The sequence below is a fragment of the Gallinula chloropus genome (genome assembly GCF_964237585.1).
Source record: "Gallinula chloropus genome assembly, chromosome: 2".
NCBI classification, from domain to species: Eukaryota; Metazoa; Chordata; class Aves; order Gruiformes; family Rallidae; genus Gallinula; species Gallinula chloropus.
Window position 1 is genome coordinate 12,719,137 of NC_140086.1, and position 15,478 is coordinate 12,734,614.

Genomic DNA, 15,478 nt, shown 5'->3' on the forward strand with positions numbered 1-15,478 from the left:
GCACGTGCTGAAGGGCAGCAGCATTTCTGAAATTCAGAGGCAGAGCTGTAACCCCTCTCCTCCCTGTTTATCAGATGAAGAAGACACCTCGTTTCTCAGGGCTCTGGGCAGCTCTCGGGCCCATTCCATGCCCCAAGAGGCAAGATCCATCCCCTATCCCCGTTCATCTCTGTGCAGATTAAAGCCCAGGCAGAACTGGGAGTCAGGGCTCAGACCCTGGTGATTCCAGCACACACAGTGACCAGAGACAAAGCTGGTCCTCTCTGAGCCCAAACCCTGTTTTTTTCAGATTAAACCAAACATGCTCAAGCTGTGTTGCCCTCAAGACAGCGCAAGAAATGGGGACAAACATTATGAAACCAAGTTTATTAAAACTTTCTACAAGTCAGACTTTATCATCCAGGTTTCCACATACATATACATATTTACAAGTTGGACATAGTGTTTTTAGCTTTTCTGGCAGAGTTTTCTACCAATATATACAAATGTACTGTTTTTCATAGAAGGGTTAAACTGTATCATAGATACAAATGTCAAGCAATCATGAGAGGTTTAGTGCAACGGAGAGCTGTGGCGCCCTGCTCTTAATGCTCATGATTCTGTCAAGTTAGTATTGCCAACAATAATTCACATTAAATTGCTCTTCGACACCTCTTATTAGGACAAACAGAGTACAACAAAATGAGAAAACAGAACCCCAAACAGTAAGGTATGTACAAGGTACACAGTCCATGAGGTATACATGGTATTCTCCAAACGCGTGGTAGGACTGCAGCTTGCCAGGGGGGTTAACCCTTCAGAGGGCTTCACTCGGACGGTGCCGTGCGTCGGGGACGCGAGTTACCCAGCCCACGGCCATTTCAGCAACCGTGTTCTCGCCCGAGGCGAATGGACACACGTCTCTCTGCTTAAGCCACTGGACACAAACGTGGAAACGAAGCAGAAATTTTAGGCAGGACTAAGTTTTACTTACCCCCAACCCAGGAAGCTAACGATTTCGATATATTCATTATCCACACACATTGGAAAGACTATGAATAATCATGCAAAAAAATAAAAATAAGGGGGATGGGGGGTTGGGGTGGGAACCCAACAAACCATAGCCGGAGGCAAACCGCATACCTGAATAATCAACTAAGGGCATATGGAGATTTTACTCTTAAGACTAACTTTTTGGGGTTGGAGGGGGGCAGAGGAGAGGGGATGCGAGGTTCTTACGCATCGAGCCCGTAGGAAAACACAACCATGTTTACATGTACTGTACAAGATACCCCTTATCGTTTCCCAAGAGAAGGCGCCCCAGCCGATAGTGTTACGGTTTGGTAAACGGATATGTTTTGGCACTCGGAGCTAACGAGACCTGCTACTTGACAAGCTCACTGAGGGCATAAAGTTATATAGGCTACGCCATGGCAACGCGAGGCTTAAGTCTATTTAAAATGCTTTCCCGGTCAGCGAATGGAATCGGAAGGGATCTGGCTGGGAGATCCACTGGCTTCTGCTTCGGAAAGAGCCCCAGCAGGGATTTGTCTTACGGGTGGATCTAGGAGCTTCGTGCCTCTGAAAGCGGGATCAGCTGGAGAAGCAGCAGCGAGTGGGTGGCTGGCCGTGGCGGGAGAAGACCTCCTTCCCTCATTAAAGTGCGCTTACAGTCAGAAAGCCACCTCGTAAGCTGGCTGGTGTGACACGCCGAGTTGATTCCCCTTTTTACTCATTTCTGCCAGGCTTGCTCAGTTAGAGGTGCGCCTCACGCCCCTCCCAGCCCCTGAGCATCACAGCCAGGGCTCTGCATCCCCGTAGCCACCGTGGGAAAGCAGAAGGGGCTGCCGTTGCTCTGCCTCGCTCCTCACCAGCCGTAAGACTCTGCAGCCAAGATGCAGCCAGTTACACCAGTGATGGAGGACGTGGGAGGCAGGAGAAAAGCCTTCTGGCTCTCAAAGCTGCACAGGTCCTCCACAGCCAGCAGGACAGACCTACCAGCATGGCAAGAGCATGCTCGGGGAGCAGAGATCTATGGGTTGGCATTTGTTCTAAACAAGGTCACTTTTCTGATGATACTGGCACTTTAAAATGCTGTTGAGTTCACAAACGTGGAAAAATGAAACCCTACGAAGATGCCAGAGCTGAGAACCGCTGAGGTTTTCAGAGATTTCGGGGTTAGCAGAAGAAGGAACTAATATCATCACTGTCTCCATGGTACTCTGGAACAATTTGATCTGAAGTTCCCGTCTCCTGGTCTGTATATCCAGGCTCCAGGACTGCCTCGAACCAAGGGTGAAGCAAGATCTCTGGAGCAGTGAGTCTTTCAGAGGGCTCCCGCCGCAGGAGGCTGCGGATGAGGCATCGGGCTTTGGGGGAGACGTGGTCAGGAATACAGAACTGTCCACGACGGATTTTGGAAAACAGAGTGCTAGGGTCCGAGTCATGGAAGGGATAACGTCCCACCAGCAAGGTATAGAGCATCACTCCCAAACTCCACACATCGGCTGATTTTCCAGAATAAGTCCCCGTCGTGTTTAGGATCTCAGGGCTGACGTACGCCGGGCAGCCGTGCTTGTCTGAAAGCGCATCGTCTTCACCTTTGATGATGTGCGTGTCTTCCAGGCTCTCCAGCCGCAGCTGAGTCCTAGGGAGGGCAGAAGAGGAAGCCACAGGTTAGAAGTAGCAACACCCAGGCATGAGCAAGCACAGAGAGGCCTCTGCCGCCTCAATCCCCACTCCCCTCCCTGTGTTAGCAGGGAGGGGAGGATAAAGAAATAAGGAAACAATTTGGAGTGGAGAAGCTGCCTGGACGCCTGGCCCCATGCAATGGAAGCGCAGCTATGCGCCTGGCGATGCCTATGTGTTTTATTTTCTGGGGATTTTAGGGCTCTCAAGGAACAGCAGGAAGGCACCTTCTGCCTGTGCAGGTTGCCCTGCAGCTGCGGGGGGTTAACTGGCCACAGTGTATCCTACACGCTGCTCCCTGACGCTGGGGCTCTGAGCGCACAGCATCCAGCTGCCTGATTCAGAAAACACTCTAAACTCCCTTCTGCGCTCCTGGGGATCATCAGCTCCCCCAAGTTTTGCTTTTTTAATTCTTTTTTAAGTTTTTACTTTGTAATTATTACTCTTTCTGCCTTTCCATAAAGTACCACCACGCCCACCGCTTCCCTCTCATTTTGGCAGGGAAAGGGGAGCTTCCCCTCAGAGAGGAAGCCACCAGCTCGCCCGGGGAAGGGCTCGGCACTGCCTTGCAGCCCGCCGGGGTGTAGATGCGTCGGCTGCAGCCTGTCCTCGGCGTGACCTCACCAAATACCCATTGGTTCTGCAAACGGAAAATATGACTCAACGCAAACCGTGGGCCCTGGATTGGCTGCGGGAGCCCTGAAACTGCACCTGTGCCGGAGAGCCCGAGTCCGCCTGCCATTGCTTAACCCTCTTCTTGCCAAATGGGATGCACATGACACTCGCCTGTGCAACGCGCTATTTCCAAACGAGCGAGACTGTGTGCAATGTAACATTTCAACAAATGTTTCATCTTCTCATGGGCGGGAAAAGCTGCAATAGTTTCCTTCAAAGGAATTACTTTCCTTGCGCGTCAACACGCGGCTGTTTCTGCTCCAGAGGGGCAGTGCTGGTTAATTTTCTTATCGTCTCTTACAAACGACATCCTGAAGAAGCGTTAATCCAGTTGAAAAAACAAAAAAAAAAACCCCAAACCCACACCAAAACACGTTTTCTTCTGCTTCAGTAGTAGCACCTCCAGTTTCATCAGATAAGGAACAACTCCGCTACAGCTTTTACTTATTATTTTAGCTTTCCCCAGGAACAGCAGCGAGCCAGAGTCAGTTCTGCTGATTAAAAATGTATTTCTGGCTCTGCCACGTGCAGGGAGGCACTACAGGAGCAGTGAACACTCCAGGGAAACGCCGAATTATTTCCCTAATCTAAATTTAACAACCAGATTCTGGCTTTCCTCTCTATAAACCTAGGCTTTAGGCTAAGTTTTACCAAAGCTCTTTTCTTCCTTCCAGGATTCCCTAAGCGATATTTAGCTGCGTGCCACCTTCCCTCCTGTGTGTGCCCACACCCACGGGCACAGGGGGCACGGAAAGCACAGCCGCCGGTACTGGGGGAGGGATAAAAGCCTCGAAGGACACACGGCTGGTCTTTCACTAGCTGTGTAACCCCAATCAGCGGGAGGGGGGGGATGTTTCAGCAAGGAGACCCTTCCCGCACACCTCGGCTCTGCCACGGGGCAGCTCTCCCAGGCGTGAGGAGGGACCAGCCCCTCAGCTCCTCACGCCAGGCTGCTCGCTGCTCGCCCTCCCCAGCCCAACGCCTCGGCCGTCCTCCTCTGCTCCTCTCTGCCTTTTATTCCTTTTACACCGAACGAGGGACACACATGACATCTTCTGGCACTAGCGAGCATCTGAACTACCGTTCCTTTGTCTACTGGTGGGTTTCACAGAACTTCTGCTGAATGAGAGGAAGCTCCCAGCAAGCTTCCTCCCTTTCATCAGCCGAGATCTAAGCGTCAGTGGGTGCCAGTTAGATCCGTGACCTACTACACACGTGATGGGGACCTGCTCGGCTCTTCGCAGGTAATGCCCAGCTGACACGGACGTTTCCACTCCCCGGGAAGCTTCTCGCTTCTCGTGTCTCTGGATGTGGCATTCCTCCTCCCCACTCATCCCCCCAGCTGGCTGGTGACAACCGCTTACCTTTCTTCATTAGAGAAGACAAATTTCCTGAGCTTGAGGTCACCGAGTACGATGGCCGACTGGTGGCAGTGAGCTACAGCGGAGACAATCTGCTTGAACAGCCGGGCAGCCTCCTCTTCCCTCAGCCTCTTGCAGCTCCTCACATAGGAGTGCATGTCCCCAAAGTCCTTTTCAAAGAACACATAGGCCTTGGTGTCCCCGAGGATGACTTCGACCACCCCGGTGATGTTTCTGTGCGACGGCAGCTGGATGTAAGGCCGGATCTTGTCCTGGTAGTGTTTGAGGGGGAACACCTGTAAAGAGGAAATTAAAGCAAAATCCATTCTCAAGGGCGTTGAAAGCAGCCGCTCGCGTAGCAACTCTCCCCAAACAATGACGAGGGAGCTGGAGGGCAGCCAGGGCTCGGCAGGAGCGCCGTGCAAAGCGGTTACCGAGACCCTTTCTTTTCATTTTATAGTGTAAAGAGAAGAAAAAGAAAACCGACCGCCGCCCCCAGCGCCTTTCAGGGAAGGTACCCCGAAGAGACCCGGGGTCGCAGCTCACTTCCAGCCCACGTAAAACCCCACCGGCCGCAGGTCGGGCGCTTCTAACCGGGGAGCAGCAGCAGGGAGGATGTTTTGCAAGGCTCTCCCCGGGCCGGGCGGTTACGCGGCGCCCGGACACACCGGGAGGACCCCCCTCACACACCCCCTTCCTCCCCTCCCGCCGTCCCTCTGCCCCCCGCTCACCTTGCAGCGCAGCTCCCGGCCGGAGCTGACGCTCAGCGCCCTGGACACCTGCTCCCGCTCGGCCAGCGGCAGCAGCAGGTACGAGGCGATCAGGCTGGGACCCGCCGCTCCCCCGCCGGCGGGAGAAGCGGGGGAACAAGGCGACCCGGGAGAACTCAGGCAATCCGGGGGTCCGCAGTCGGCGAGGCGAGGGCACTTGGCGGCCGGCGCTTCCTCGGCGGGGCCGTCGTGGAGCGGCTGGAGCCGCTTAGCCGGGGCGCTGCGGCAGCGGGCGGCCGGCAGGAGGGACGCGGGGCGGCTCATGGAGGGGAACGGCGGCGGGCGAGGAGCTAGAGGCGGGCGGTGCGCGCTTGGCGCATCCCTTCGCTCTCCCCGCCGAAACCTCGGGTCGTGTCCACCATCTGCTGCCGACTCCGCGTTAAAGTAGTTGGAGGCTTTAAAAAAAAAAAAAAAAAAAAAATTAGAGGGGAAGGGAGGGAAAAAAAAAAAAAAGCAATGGGAGTCTCCTCCTCCTGGGCCTGACGCACGGGGAAATGGGAGGAGGGAGGCTGGGGCACGCCTGCTCTGCTCCGCCTGCCCAGCTCCGCTCCCCCGGCCCCAGCGGGCCGGGCCGCCGGGAGGGGCAGCGGGTCCTGTGTCCCCTCCCCCCCCCCCCCACCTTGGCAGCGTGAGCAGCTGGGGCCGGGGTCGAGTCGGGACCCCCCAGCTCCCCCTCCCCTTCCTGTTGTTCTCCAGCCGGTGTGAAGCAAGGTCATCGCATGTCCGACTGCTGAGGACGGCAGCGCTTGGGGATCACCGCTTGCTGTTGGGGTTCGCCCCTGGCCAAAACCCCCCAGGTTCTCCGCCGCCCGCTGCGAGGGCACGGGCAGAGGCCAGGGAGCGTGTTCTAGCAAAGCTCAGCGGTAAGAAAGTCACCGGCACCGAGGGATGAAGGTCTCCTCTGCAGGGGCAGCCCTGGAAATGGCAGCAGCAGCCGCGGGTTTATCCAAGACCGGCGTGTGCCGCTGGGAAGCGGTGCCAGAAATCCCAAATGCCGCCGTAGCGCTTTCGAGACAGCATCGCCCGGCGCGATGCGCAACGGCAGCGAGTTAAGCCAGGCTGACTGTGGAGAGGGAGCGAGCTCGGCTCCGTTCCCAGCAGCTTCTCCTTTACACACTTGCCCAGCCCCAATTCCTCCTTGTCACTAATTGTGCATCCCGATCCCCGCATCACGAAGCCGTCGCGTATTTGCCCCAAGCGCGGACTTCACCCGCACGGTCAGGAACACCGCGCTGGGTGTTGCCCGTGTTAAAACCACCATCCGCTCTCCGAAAAAGGAATCGCGTGGAGAGCCGGCAGCAGCCGAAATGACCTGACCTGCGAGGGGCAGAGAGCTGGGCTCGGGCTCAGAAGCGGGGTTAAAGGAATAGTAAATAGTTTCGCAGCCAGGGCTGTTGGTAAACGGCAGGAAAATGAGAGGAAAACAGACAACAAATCATCCCTAGGAAAAAGGCACAGACAGCTGCAGTTTTGACAGGAGTGCTTCGGTAGGAAACCCGCCAGCTTTTCTGTTTACATATATGCAAATTTTCTGTAAGTCAGTGCTGAGGCTTCCCTAATAACACGGGGAGCCTGTGTCTCCTTACTCAGTAGGATCAGCTCCCATCCCGTTTTGGTTTCCTTGGTCTGTTTCTGCAGCAGAGAGGGACTGGGACGGGTGTGTGTGTGTGTCCCCATCTGTGATGCCTGCGATGCCAGGGGTGCAGGTATTCGCTGGGATTCCTGCTAGCTAACTGCACGGCAAACCCGTGCATGCCTTCAGCCACTTCTGGTGTATTTTAAGAAACACATGAAACTCCTGCGCGGGATGACTCACAGCATAGCAGTGCCATTAATGCACTGAAACATAAAATGCATATGCCATAAAGGGATATCCCAGGGCCTGCGTTTTCCTTCTTCTTCCCCCCCACCCCCGAAATGCAGCTCCGCTCGTGTCTGCAGAGTGTGTTTCTGGGCAGCCCACCACAGCTCTGAAGGCACGCCACTTCATTCTCTCCCTCTCGAAGGTGAAACACACAGGACTACCCAGCAAGCCTTGGGTTTCCTTTTCCCTCCCTGGAAGTTTTATCATCGGAATTTAAGTGAATTAGGGGCCTGCTTCCTACATCTGAGAGGGTGCGAGGTGGGGGGTGTGTGTGTGTGTGTCTGATTTTGGAGGCAGGGGAAAGGATAGACACATCATCAAATTAGTAATGGACCCACATAAACATAGAATCACAGAATCGTAGAATATACTGAGGTGGAAGGGACCCACGAGGATCATCAAGTCCAGCTCCTTACTTACAGGTGTTCTTGGTGTGCAAGTGTCCCCTATAGCTCTTCCAGGCTGAGAGAATGCCCTGGGTAAGTCTGTGCCTTTGGTCCTCACCCTCTCAAAGGTGTCCCACTCTCTCCGCTCCTGAGCCAGCTCCCTGTCCCTGCTGGGGAGAAGGTCCACACTGAAGAACAATTGACACATATTTTTGGAAGATGTATCCTTCACCTTCCCAGGCTCCCATCAATAAAAGCCTCTTAGAGCCCACAGCCGGTCACCTCATGCTGGCCCCATGCTACCAGGACCAGCACAGGTGCTTGTTTCAGGCTACTGGTAGCCAACAGAAGGATGGCACCCATTGGACCTTAGGGAGGGCAACCCCCCTCACCCCCTCCCTGTCATCCTGTCCCTTCTGAAAGGTACCTGGGGGGTGAGGGGAGAGCAGAGCACAGAGGTACCCACAGTGTTGCACCCCACAGTTCTCCAACAGGCCGGGGAGCCACTTCCCCCAGGGATTCCCCAGATTTCACGCTCTGTGGGGTGTCCCCATGAACCAGAGAGCAGAAACCAGTCCCCAAAGACCAGGATAAAAATAACTCTGGGCAATTCATCTCAGTGGTGCAGGTGGGAGCTCTCTCACAGCTGACTGTACAGACCAAACCTCAGTTGTCTCCATGAGTCTGAGATGATGAACCCAGGCTTCCATCTCCCAGGTCTTGGGTGTTTGCAAAATGGGGGCAGTTCTTCACAGCAGGAAGCCTTCACTGCTTCTTTAAAATGCCTGGCATGCTGTCAGCTACTCAAAGCATTAATGTCATGAATAAACATATAGTAGCAACTATTAACTAAATTAATAATTACCTAATTTTCACTCTTACATTTTGGGTATGGATCCTAAGAGGTCCACATCCAGACTCCTCCCCATCCCCACCAGATTCATTCCAACATGCAGAGCAGAGGTTTTCTTTTTTTTTTTTTTTCTCTAATTTTGGCTGACCCAACCCAAAAACCCCCACAGGATGGCAAGGCTGGTGTCTGAGGAGCTGCGTGCATGGTGCTTCTCACAGGCTTGTAACTTGTCCTCCTTACCCATCTCCACCAGTGCCTGCATGCAAGCCTTTCTGGTCATGAACCAGAGCATAAAACAGGAGGAAGCCCAGGGAGAGGTTTGTGAACTGCTGCAGCATTCCAGTATTAGAAGATTTTTGCAGAATATGGGGCTACCACACTTGGCATAGTGGTCTCCTGCTCACTGCAGGTCACACCACAGGCTTTTAAGCATCCAAGCACTTTTCCTGCATTAGTCTCCTGAATCAAAAGCCACTGGGGGTTGTTCCTTCTATTCCCTTCATAAGCCTTTATCATTCCATCTCCCCCTCCCCCAACAATGACTTCTGTGGGGCTACCTGCTCAGCATGCCTGAGAAGAACACTAACATGACAATTCTCAGCTGTCCTCCAGTGAAATTCAGTGTAAGGCTTTTAACAGCCCTTCCAACTGAAACAAGGCAGCGCTGTGCTTCACCGATGGATAGCACTGTCAATCATCATGGAGCACAGATCAGTGCAGAACTACACTCACAGAGCGACCTTCAGGGTAACATTTTGGTCTGTGGATGACTCCTGCTACCCAAGTCCCAGAAAAATGAACCACCATGGATGCTGCAACAGGGTCCCAGTACCGGTGCAGCAGGGACAGCCTTTGGGAGCAACCAACAGTACTTATGTGCTTGGCAAAGGACAACAGTGTGCGACAAGCACCTTCCAAGTGCTCAGCAAGCCTGAGGAGCTCCCAGTCAGAGGATGTTACAAAGCCATTACAAAAAGTAGATCCTGCCTTGGAAAATGATGGTCAAAGCAAGCGGGACTGCTCGCTGTGTCCTCTCTCCCTGGAGAGCCAGCTGCTAGGCAAAGGGATGGGACTGGAGCAGGGCTGAATCACAGAGACACAGAACATTAGGAGTTGGAAGGGACCTTGAAAGATCATCCAGTCCAACCCCCCTGGCAGAGCAGCATCACCTAGACTAAATCGCACAGGAACGCATCCAGGTGGGTTTGAATGTCTCCAGAGAAGGAGACTCCACAACCTCTCTGGGCAGCCTGTCCCAGTGCTCTGTCACCCTCACAGTGAAAAAGTTCCTCTTTATATTCACATGGAACTTCCTATGCTCCAGCTTGCACCTGCTGCCCCTTGTCCTATCACTGGCCATCACTGAGAAGAGCCTGGCTCCGTCCTCCTGAATCTCACCCTTTACATATTTATAAACATCAATGAGGTCACCTCTCAGTGTCCTCTATTCCAAGCTAAAGAGGCCCAGCTCCCTCAGCCTCTCCACATACAGAAGGTGTTCCACTTCCTTGAGATCCTGTGGGATGTGTATCACAGGCCTGGCATGTGCCAGCTGATGGGAGGGTCCTGCCCAGCGCAGACCTGCCACAACTCTGGCAAGTCGAATGTCGCTCTTCATATACCTTTTTTTCCTCTTTGTAAAACCAGACAGGCAGTGATAATTACATCTGTCAGATGAAGAAGCCAGAATTCCTAGTGGTCAGGCATCCTGTCATCCTGTTTGATTCAAGGAGATTTGCATTACATGGTATTGAAGCCTGTCTCACCCTCAACCAGCACCTCTGCTCACCTGAGCAGCTGCTTTTCCTCAGATGCTCACAAAATTATCTCCGCTGCTCCAGTTCTCTGACCCTTTCTCTTCACAACTAGAACAGCCAGAGGCAATGAGAATTGTGTAACCATCTCCCCACTTCCCAAGTGCTTGGGACAGGTCTGGTAACTTCGATAACATGTCTCATGGGATGCGCAGAGTAAATCTCTATTAGATCAGGGCACTTGGAAATAAGCTGGCTGCTTGCTATGGGAAGGAATTAAAAAGCCATTATTTTAGTTGTTGGATGAGAGAGGCCTGATGCCCAAATTAACATCAAACGACCAGGCAAATGATGGGAAACAAGTATCTTTATTTTATGAGTTATCTCAAGCCGTGTAACGAAACTTCACTGCCAGATGGAAAGCCAGCAGCTTAAACCCAGCAGCCCGTCCACAACCTGCTGGTGTAGAGAGCCTCCCTGCACTGACAGGGCTCAGAGGGAAGTTGTGTGCCCAGGTGATGAAGAACTTAGAAGTAATGTTTTTGTAGCAGGAATGGTGGTGTCTGTGATAAACCCGCAGCCACGCTCAGACAGCGCGGAACTCAGCGGCAGATTCACTGTACAGATATAAAACACATGATGAGCACGTAGCGACATCAAAAGAAGGGCAGCCTAATGGTGTTCAGATGTCTCCCCTCGAGCCCGCACAGAAGCTGCTCTGAGGGCTGCTGTTGCTAGGAACTCTAAATAATTCCCTTTTGATGAGCCAGTTGTTATCAAATCCACGGAGTCTCATGAGCCGCCCCTCCTGACTTTGTTCCTTCGCGGACTAAAGAGCATGAAGGCTTCTTCTGTTGCTCGAACGACGTGTGAAGGTTCAAGGTTTTAAACCTCAAATCCTGTTTTTACTTCAGAAGTTGATTGCACAAGCAGACAGTGAATGAGCGTCTCTCCATTTCCCGTGCGGTCAGAGAGGATCCTATTCATACCGAGTTTACAAGCAAACACTTCCTTTGGTGAGCTTCCCATGCAATTCAATTCATGTGCGTGCTTTCAAGCTCCGTCTTCGGGTCGGACTCGGCATCGGAAGGAGCGGGTGAGGCAAGCACTCTCCTCAGCCCACCGCAGCGCTTTGGAAGTGATGAAACGCGCTGGGGTTTTTCTGCACGTTGCTGCAGTCCTGTGGGGTTGTGGGGTTGCTCGTGCAGCACGCGGCTAAGCACATACACGGGTATCTACAGCCCAATGTACACACACCCCAGAGTTACACTTGCCTAACAATCAATCTGATGTTTTTACTTCTTATAGCTCCTGGCTGGCAGCCTAGAATCCACTGGCACCTACGCACAGGATTCTCCACCGAGCATTGCTGTGACTGTGTCCGTGTCGTGTGTTTGAAATGTGTACTAAGAGTTAAGTGCTTTAGGACCAGAAAATAAAATCATTATTTATGGAGGACTTGGAATTTGCGGCTGGCACTACTCTCTACTTGTAGCCAGGAGCCACTGGCTTGAGGCTTTGGCTCTAGCAAGAGAAAGGGAGACCTGTCCTTAGGATATTGTAATGTTTCCCACTCTAGGAAGCCCCTTTTCTAGGCACAACTGTACTTCACTGTACAACAGAGCACCATCCGCTATGGAAACGCTCAGTTAACGGACCACACAGTCCCTCAGGATCACAACATGGGGATTAACATTCACTTGAAACTGCCTCCGAACTAGCATGGTGAACTGTGAGCCAGTTTTGGCCACAATACTAGAGCTATTCTTGAGAAAAACGTCACAAAGTACTTGTGACCACAGGTAGGTAAGACCTTTGTCATCAGCCACTCATGAGGAAACATGAGTACATCCAAGAGGACATTGTCTAAAATAAGGCAGTGTGTTGGCCTTGGCTGTTGAGTCATCGGTATCACTTCCTGCAGCCCCTGCTTTTGCTCCGGGTATTTCTCAAGGGAGCACTGACTGAGCCTGGTCTTTTTGATTCTTCCAGAATGAATAAGATCACAGCTCCGGAGCAGCAATGATGAATATGTCCTTGATTCAGAGGAATGTGTGCTCCTTTTTAGCACAAGCGTGCTAAATCTTCCATGAGGTGCCTGCCTGATTAGTTTTTATCTTTACACATCACAGCTCCACCGATTTGAAAACTTCAGAGTCTGTACTTGTGAACTGGAGAATTGTGCTTCCCGGGGAGAATCTGCTCGAGCGAGAGTGCAGTGTTAATGGCCCATGCCTTGGGGTACCACCAAAGCAGTGCTTAGAGATCTCTCTTGCCTTTATTTTAATGTTCAATCAGATGTTTCTTCAGTCCCTCAAAACACACCATGGAAGTTCCGTTCTCTGGCAGAGACGGACCCTCACCAGGTTTTGGCGACAGACCCTCACCAGGCGCGCTGAGGTGCGCAGCGTTCATGAAGGACTCCTCAAGGAGAAGGAAAAAAGCCACCTCACCTCTCAGTTTCTCTCCCTAAATATTGTTGCAAAATTTCTGACGTCAAACAATGAGACACAAATTGCCCTGTGAACTGTTAACATATGCCTGTTTGCATACGGTATCTTATAGCCAAAATAGATTAAGACTTGAAGGTTTCACTGCTGTTGAGTTTCCACTTCTGTGAATCACACAGATCGGCTTATTCATCACAGGCGCTTATGTTTACTCTTTAACTCTTTCAAGTTCCTTCTAGCCAGAGCAGAGTTTCTGGGGGACACGGGACGCGTGGGAACAGAGAGATCACCACTACATCACAAACCCCAGACTTGGCAGATGGAAGAGCAAAGAGCTGCAGGTAACTACAGCCACCCCCGTCGAGCCGTAGCAGTGCACAACTTCCATCAGGTCAGTTGACAGGTGCAGAAGCCGTCCACAGTTGCCAAGGCTGGTCTGTCCTTCCACCTTAGTCGAGTGCCAGCTGCAATTCATGCTGTAATCTTCCAACTTCGGAGGGGGAATTACTCGTAAGGACCAACAAGAGAGAAGCAGCCATGGAAAATCAAAAGGATGGTTTGAATTCCAGGTTCAGAGGGAAAAAAATTAATTCACACTGGCATTCCTTGGATGTTAATGATACAGTTTAAATTCAGAAATGGCAAACTTTCGGGGACAGCTTCACTGATTTCAGTAAATGCAGGCAGTTTTCCCTAGCAGTTGAATCTATGCAGTGCATCACTGATTTTCATGGGACTCAAGTACTCTCATCAGCAATCCTGACATGAGTGCATGAGTATTTGGGGTTTTTTTGGCTAATAGATGACTGGCTGTATATGAGAAGAGGTATCGGATGATAAGAGAAAGAAACCTACCTCTGTTCAAATACACATGCCTCTTCACCCCATATATGACAGTTGTTAAAACTGGGCAGGTAAGTGCTGCCCATAATCAGTTTATGTCTTTCAGCTAAAGGTTGAGAAGGACCTCAGGAGTTTGGCTGCACCCACGCTTGTGGTTTGGGCTCTCTGACCCACTGATGCTACCTGGCTCAGGCTAGCAAAGGCAAGAAGGAAGATCCTGTATTTTGAGGCAGGAATGTTAACACCTTTCCACAAGTGGTGTGCCTGATTGTTAGTTCTCTTAGCTAACCCAGAGACAGACTGAGGGCAGCTTCCACTACAGCCACCAGCACTGCTGTGGGTCAAGCCTCTCTCGTTCACATACAACAACAAGGTGTAACCAAGACAGCAATCTCCTTTACAGCATTACTCACTGGAACATGAGGGTAATGACCATATCAGGAACTGCAGCTATCTCAGGGTACACTGGAGCAAGCAGCACACGTAGCAAACCAAACCTGCTGCCACCAGTTTGTCGGCATGAATTAATCTGGGTACAGTTTAGTATGGGTAATGATACATGTTACTGGATGGCAGGCTCGAGCATCCGGACACCTACACGGACTCAATTTGAAGTGCCATTTGCTGTGGCCATGTAACATGTACCTGAAAACCCTGCGAGACTGATCGCTACCAGGGACTGAGGTAGATCCATGAGTTAATGCAGAGACTGTTTAACCAACACAAGTCTGTGTTTCTGGAGTGTTCTGCTTTTAAATGGTGATGGAGTAAATTTAACCACAAACCTAAAGATGAAACAAAAAGCCATGAACAGTTTAGGACACCTCCCCTGTTTTGTTTTGTTTGATAAATGCTATAGTTAACATCCTCCCCTGTTGTATTTAACTAAAAAAATACAGTTTTGAGACCCGAGATGTCTTAAAAGGGACCTGAATTTTACAGGTAGAAATACAAATGTGTAAGTACTGCATGACTGCCCCCCAGTCTCTTTCAGCTCTTTCAGCTGGGTTTCCAGAGACAGAAGCACTCATGATCACTGCTCAGTTTTGAAAGGATGGACCTTTGGGGTTAGACCACATTATGAAAATTACCCAGCTAATTCCCATGAAGTGTTTTGAATACAAAAGCTGAGTGCAAATAATAATGGCTCATTTCCCTTTTTTAGCTATGAAATCAGCTCGCAGATTAATATTCTTCAATTACAAAATAACAATTTCAGTTTGAAGTGGTTCACACCCTTAAGTGTAATTAGGGTTAATAATGGTCTATGAAAGGAAAGCTGTTAGCAAGCAGTGACCCCGAGTGAAAAGCTTAGCACTTCAGTACCTTAGCTGCATTTTACACTAAATGTCAGATTGTAAATTCAGAAAAATTACCTAGGAAAATACCATCTAACCAGCTAAGGAACCCAAAGCTCAAAGAAATCTGTATTTTCTGCTCTATACACGACAAGAGATGATTGCCATCTGACCACCAAGGCAGCTCCTCATACCCGTGGCCATATCTAATCCATATATATAGTGCCTTACCTGCCCGATGTGTTCAGATCAATTTAGGTAATAAATATGGAGTGTCACAAAGTTTAAGTTCTTTTTGGGGGAGGGGAATCTGTGCCCAAATGGATAGATACCTGAAGCTTATATACAATGAGATTAACAGCTTTTCAACTCAAGGCGTACGGCTACAATACATATGTATTATCTACAAATCAGTTATTGGAATACTTAGGTAAATAGCTGTAGTCTCCTAACCTACAGCATTAAGGTAAAGCCCACTGGGTTTCCAAAGGCAAAAAGTGTGAAATGAAAGCTTGTGAATCTCAAAAAGCCAGAGTTAGGGCAGAGTATTCAAAGAC

General features: G+C 50.9%; 1 protein-coding gene across 1 annotated transcript; it reads right to left on the reverse strand.

Moving 5' to 3' along the window:
• Positions 1 to 353: 353 nt before the first annotated feature.
• TRIB1 (tribbles pseudokinase 1) lies at positions 354 to 5,820 on the reverse strand. The gene is made up of 3 exons (XM_084260414.1): positions 5,435 to 5,820; positions 4,707 to 4,999; positions 354 to 2,626 (listed from the first exon to the last, which is right to left on the reverse strand). Exons 1-3 carry the CDS (start codon positions 5,735 to 5,737, stop codon positions 2,158 to 2,160), a joined length of 1,065 nt encoding a protein of 354 aa, XP_084116540.1. The 5' UTR covers positions 5,738 to 5,820; the 3' UTR covers positions 354 to 2,157.
• Between the last annotated feature and the right edge of the window lie 9,658 nt (positions 5,821 to 15,478).